This window comes from Poecilia latipinna, unplaced genomic scaffold (genome assembly GCF_001443285.1).
Source record: "Poecilia latipinna isolate Pla-1442-1.1 unplaced genomic scaffold, P_latipinna-1.0 Scaffold1585, whole genome shotgun sequence".
In the NCBI taxonomy this organism is placed as follows: domain Eukaryota; kingdom Metazoa; phylum Chordata; class Actinopteri; order Cyprinodontiformes; family Poeciliidae; genus Poecilia; species Poecilia latipinna.
In genome coordinates this window covers 79,464-86,022 of record NW_015114201.1, presented here as the reverse complement: position 1 = coordinate 86,022, position 6,559 = coordinate 79,464, and the positions used below count along the sequence as shown (strand labels likewise).

General features: G+C 40.1%; 1 protein-coding gene across 1 annotated transcript in view; it reads left to right on the top strand.

Annotated features, from left to right (window-relative positions):
• The window catches only part of jade2 (jade family PHD finger 2), a gene marked incomplete at its 5' end in the record, with an annotated part of 113,351 nt that overhangs the window by 47,567 nt on the left and 59,225 nt on the right, over positions 1-6,559 (top strand). Inside the window, one exon of the mRNA XM_015058918.1 lies at positions 3,317-3,471. Within this exon, the coding sequence (XP_014914404.1) occupies positions 3,317-3,471 (155 nt within the window). The remainder of the gene's footprint in view (positions 1-3,316; positions 3,472-6,559) is intronic.

The following is a 6,559-nucleotide window of genomic DNA, read 5'->3' as shown; positions in this document are numbered from 1 at the left end:
AAAAAAAAAAAAAAAATCCAGATTTTCCAAAAATTAAATTTTCAAAAAGCAAAAATTTGAATAATTGATTAAATGGATTTATTTCCCAGCTCTAATTTGGACATTTCAACCTGACTGGATGTTTCCAGTTTCCTGTTCTCTGGTTAACATAACTGTCCTTAACATTTGATGGAAAAACCTTTTGGCCGAGTCAGCATGATGCTGCCACCACCGTGCTTCTCCATCTCGGCGCCTGTGCCGTTTATTCACACGTCTTCCCTGAATGTTCCTTTTTCCACTTGATGCTGCCGTTCTGGTAATTGTCCATCAGTGATGAGCAGCATTCCCACTGCATCCATTACTCATAAAAATAAAAAATAAGTCTGATCCATTTTTGTCTGCAAATGGACAATTTCAACCATAACAAGCGAATCAATGTGCTAATGTGTAATGATGAGTGTGTAAGGTTAAAATGTGTGTGAGGACGAAGCGGACGGGAAACTGAAGCTTATTTTGGAGCTGATATGTGATTCTGGACAAACGGAGAGGAAACACCGGGAATAAAACAATAAGATCTCTTATTAAACATAAGCAGAAATAGGCCCCACTTGTTCTTAAGCCACTATAAATCCTTGTGTTTAATTTAATTAGCTTGAATGTGTTTGTGAATTTAAGTCCTTTTGTGTTTGCTGAAAGTTTAAAATGAGACATGAAGTCATCTTTCCTTGCTTTCAAATAAAGCGTCCATAAATCCTGCCGTAAAGGAAACTGCAGGCTGATGTCAGGAGGAAGTGAGTGAGTGGATTCAGAGCCTGATGGGATCCAGTTTCCATAGACGCCGCACCGCGTTGCATAACGAAGGGAAACTGAACCAGCAGCACAAAGTTTCCCACTGTCCACATTCATCACAGCAACGATTTCAACGATTTGGTAATGAGAGGGGAAAGACGAGCGGCAAAGGTCGAACCTGCGACGGCCGCGTTGAGGACCAAGGCCTCCATATGTGGGTTGTGCTGAACCGCTGCGCCACCACAGCACATCCTGCCTCTACGCTGCATTGATGATCAGTTCAGCAGGAGCTCCTCATGTTGATGTTAGCAGATTTTTCATCTGCATCCTTTGCTACAAAAGATTAATACAGTATGAAACACTTTGTTGACTAGTATTAATCTGTAGTCAACAAAGTGTTTATTTACTCATTAAAAATTAGCTGAATTGTTTATTTACACCATTTCAGGCAATAATTCCTTAATTTTAATGAAAAACTTATAATTCTACCGGCAGATTATTTCACTTATAACATTAAAAACTGTCTTGTTATAAGTGAAATAATCTGCCAATGGAACTAAAAGTGGGTTGCTAGGTAACAGGCTGGGCTCGGCTGGGGTTGCTAGGTAACAGGCTGGGCTCGGCTGGGGTTGCTAGGTAACGGCGCAGTTCTCTCTGTGGAATAATCGGCCAGTGGAACTGAAACATTTTCATCAATATTAAGGAATTATTGATTCTGAGTTAGTTTTATCTTATTGTACTCATTTTCACCATGAATTAGACCAAAGCTACTTGGTTCTGTTTAGTGTTTTTGCAGCGTATCATGAAACTGAAGATGAGAGCGGTGATATCGATATTTAAATTCAGAGCTGTTGTGTGTCTGGTCGGTTTTGGTCACGGCGGACCAATCGGGTGTGGTCGCTGCGCTGTCTGGGCGTTTTACTCGCTGCTGCTTCCTGTCCAGATGAGATCGTTTCAGTTTTATTGATTCCCAGAGTTCCTGACCTCATTTCCTGCTGCTGTTGACAGAAACATTGAGGCCAGAGGCTCCGGAGACGAGACGCAACCCGGAGGAGCTTCCTGTCACCGCTCCGCCGTTCGCATTGTTTCTGAAGACTTTTCCTTTTAATGAATTTGTCAAACTGATTTAGAGCTTGAGGCCTAGAGGGCAGAGCAGGTCTGCCAGGGACAGACTGCAGGAACGCTGGGAAAGTCTGGAAAAACACTTTTCTGGATTAAAACTGTTTGCAGGGTTTGTGACGGCAGCTTCATGCTTTAAGGGATCAAATGTCATAAATATTAACATTCACCACCTTAAACAGACGAGGAAAAAGAAAGGAAAGAAAGAATAAAGGATGGAGTCGGATGGATAAATCAATAAATGAATTGATTTACCTGGATTTTCTTTTCCCATCTTTGCTCTGGTTGTGTTTCTATAGTGACGTCAGCCCTGAAGGAGAGGAAGGAGAGAAAACCTGCTCTTCATTGTCACATTTACTCATGTAGCACTTTAAAAACGGGTTTAAAGCTGCAGTGCTGTTCAAAACCCATAATGACATAAGTTGTTTCAGTTTGTTCAATCATGTGACTGAGACCTGAGGTTTAGTTTGTTTATTAAACTTTATGTGGTTTAAGTAGCAGGCATGTTGCAGCAAAGTTTTAAAGGTTTTTTTTACTGTAAAAATGGAAGATTAATAAACAAAATTCTTAAAAATCAAAAAGTTTAAAGGTGACCTGTTGCCATATATATTTACACTTCACATGTTTTTTATTCCATCTGGGTCTCTAAAAGATTAAAAAAAAAGTTTTCTGCCAATAAGTTTTTTGTTTGACCCATTTCAGAAACCATCATAATGTAACATCTCCTTCCATGGCATTGTGCCTAGCAACCACAGACAAGCCCAGCCCGTTACCTAGCAACCACAGTGTTTGGTCATCTGTACAACGGCTGCTGGAAAAGACAAGAGTTTTGTTGTTGACTTGCAGCGTTCTGGTTGGTTGTGCAGGAGGCTCCACTAATGCTTTTCATAGACGTACGGTTGTATAATTGTGCATCTGTTTGCAGAGATTTTGTTGTGTAAGTGTATATGATGAGTTGGGGGCGTGGCCAGCAGCAGATCGTTTGGATTTAAAGTGACAGAGACCCTAAAACATCTCGCACTAAAATCCGATTATCCAAGAATGATTTAATATAAAAATGTAATGAACGGGTTTTGTATAGACCAGTGGTGTCCAAAGTGGGTCCTGGAGGTTCGGCATCCTGCATGTTTTACTTCCTCCCTGGTTTAAAGCACCTGGATCAATGATGGCTCAGTAGAGGCCTGAGAAGAACAGTGACCTGCTGAAGTTTCCACCACCAGAAAGGAACTGAAACATGCAGGATGCCGAACCTGCAGGACCGACTCTGGACTCCTCTGGTACGGACCACAGATCCATCCTGACCCGTTCAACCAGCAGAATCTGTGTGAATTCTGACTATGAGCTGCTTCCAACAACCTGTTAGCCTGACTGACCTCATGGGTTGCCGTAGAAACGGCTCCTGAGTAAAACATGTCTGTTGGCGTTTCAGGTCGCAGCTGGAGTCAACGGGCGGCGTGTCAGCCGACGGCCAGACGGAGGAGGGAGACGCTCAGCCTCCTCGCTCGCAGCAACACGGCTGCTACGACCTGGACGACCTGGACGTCACCTGGCTGCAGCTGGTCAACCAGGAGTTCAGGCACATGGGTGAGCCGCCGCAGCCGCTGCTGCAGCCGCTTCAACAGCCGCTGCTGCAGCCGCTTCAACAGCCGCTGCTGTTTGCAGCTCAAACCAATCACTGAAGTGAATAACATATAATTAAACCAAACTACAAAAGAAAACATTTTGCATTTAACATAAAAACACGTCTTTGTTTGAACGTCTGAAGTTGTAGTTTTAGCTTCACCTGGATCAAAGTAGTTTAAAACATCTCCTGTTAAGCACATTTTGGTTCCAGTTATTAATCTGTTAATCCAAAATCTAATTAGTTCTGCACTTTATTGACAAGTCAAGCAGAAATGACAACAGAAATATGTTTCATCCTTTGATACTAAGGATTCCTGTTACTGCATTAAATGCAGAAAAAGTAGATTAAAAAAAAAGATCGTTATTTGTTTAGTTGCACCTTTTAATGTTTTCTACTATTGTTTAAAAGGTTTAAGTTGTTAAATAGTTTCTTTTTATCCAATTATTACATTTTTGCAGGTTTGGACTGGAAAGACAAAACGTGCTGGAAGTGAACAGAGTCCACTTCTCGCTCACATTTTCCTTCACTCTTGATTTGTCCGGCCGCCCTGAGCATCTCTGCTTCATATTTATTTATTTATCTCCTCTGCTTCTTATTTCTTATCACATCAGGCCTTTGCAGATAAAGTGTTTGTGTTTATGGATCCCTGCTGGGCATTAAATCCTGCAGAAACGCCTCCAAAACCTTTCACTGGTTCAACATCTGTTCACAACAAGCCAGTAGACAAAATTAAAGACAGCAAAAAGGAAGAAATTACATTTTTGTAAGATTTGTTTAAGATTAATGTAAACCTGCAGTTATCAGCATCGGTTAGCAGAACGACATGCAAAGACCAAACGTGCTGGAAGTGAACCGAGTCCAACACACACACACACACACACAGTAACCACAAGGCAGAGCGACGGAGCCGATGCTTCCTGCCGTGCAGCTCAGGATGTCGCAGCAGGTTAACGTCAAACTGTCGCTTTAGTTCACAGCAGCACCACAGTTTTCACTTCAAAACAGCCAAAAAAAACTTCTGTGTGTTTTGAATCGTTATTAATCAGAAGGTCTGCTGAAGTTGTTCACTACGCAGAAAACAGAAATGATCACATAGATTTCAACTTTTCTTCCTTATTTTGGGAAGAAATCTAAATTACTCTTCGCTGCAAAAACACAAAATCTTACCAGGTAATTTTTGTCTAGTTTCTAGTGCAAATATCTTAGGACACTCGGAATAAGAGAACTAAGTTTTCAGCAAGTAATAAGAACCTGTTTTATTTCACCTGTAACATGTTATAACTGAAATAATCTGCTAATGGAGCCAAGACGTTTTCATCAAAATTAAGTCATTTGTGACTGTAAAAAAAGCTCCTCTATCCTTCTGAAAAGTCACTTATGAAAGAAATGGATGAATCTTTACTGCAGCAATCTGCAACCTGCGCAGCTCCGGAGGAGGTTGGACACATTTTGGCTAAAAATGAAGAACCAACTGATGTTTGTTATACAGATCATTTTTCATCTTTTATTGAATATTTGCATCTAATTTGATCAAAATGACCCGAAACATTGATCTCATCAAAAAGTCAGAAAACATGTTTTTTAACCCTTTTTCATAATTTCCCTTCTTGTTGCGATTTTCAGTGCAGAAGCAATTTTACTTTCACAAGTGGAGCGTTGCAGCTTCCACTATAATTATATATTTTAATGTAAGTTTTAATAGTATTTACACCTGTAAAATAGTTTAAAAGTAAAAAATAAACATCATGTATTTTATCCCTTATAATATTTGCTGCTTTCCAGCCAACTGCATATGTTTGAATTATTTGTTCCGAGTTTGGAATAAATATCTTTTTTCATATGTTAAAGTTTGTGCATTAAAGACAGAAATTATCTTTACACATTTTAGCCTAAAAACTTCAGGTTAACTTGGACATTTTGTGTATATGTGACATAAAAACCGGAAACTTTAATGCTAACTATGCTAATGCTAAGAGAAATCAAACACGATGCGAGTGAGTAAAGAAATTAATGAACGTTTCAAACACTGGATATGTAACAAGATGCAGAAGAAAGAGTAAACAAAGTTATTTTTCTTTTATGGTGGGGAAACATAAATAATGCATGGAGGCTCAGGATGCTCCGCTCCTCTAAAACAAAGATCCTCCCAGCTGAGCGCTGGATCCTGCAGATGAATCAGAGACTCTCTGCTTGGTGGACTGATGAGCTTTTTAACTGTTGGAGCTGTAATGATTGGTGGCCTGGTTTGTTAGAGCTGCTTTGTTTGCTCCCTGCATTTATTTATCTGCAGCACTTTTAATCTCCTAAGGTTTCTAAAATGCTCTTCTCCATAGAAACGTCCTTTAACGTGACGTCCTTTCACTCCACTTAGCGATGATGGTGTGACAGACGGACCCATGCATCTCCTGTCCTGGAAGTCAGGCTGTTTGCTTTGCTCATAACTCTGATCCTTTTTGTTTTTTTAGTTGAGAGCTCTCGTTTGCCAGTTAGATCCGTTTTCATCACATATTAAGCAGCCTTGGAGCGAGTTTGAGATGCAAAGTGAGCAGGAATACCAACGACAGCATGAGCTGAGCTCTGGGCAACAGAGGCTTCTTCTTTTATTATATTTGTCTGAAAACATGCAGCATTTCTCCACTTAACTCAGGGTTACCTAAAAACACACCTGACTAATTTCCTTCTCATTTCATGCAGCGACATAAATCTGAGTCTGTTTCCTACTGAAGCAGCCAAAAATAACTCTGTAAATCTGAACCTTGAGCTGTTAGTGTAAAAACACTGGAAGGAAAACTGAAGCGTCGACGCCGTAACTCTACGGGTCGTTTTAATTTATCCCCAACGGCAGAAAAATTCTCCAAACTTCTGCTCTGCTGGAAAAAGAAATAAATGGAGAAAACAGTTTTACACCCTTACAGATAAATCTTCTTTGCTTTTTTTCTCTCAAATTTTTCAAATTTAAATTGCAGTGGTAACATGATTGCATTTATAAAATTCAGCTTTAATTTTTTTATTAATCAAGAGGATAAAAGCTATTTAATACGCCCCCCC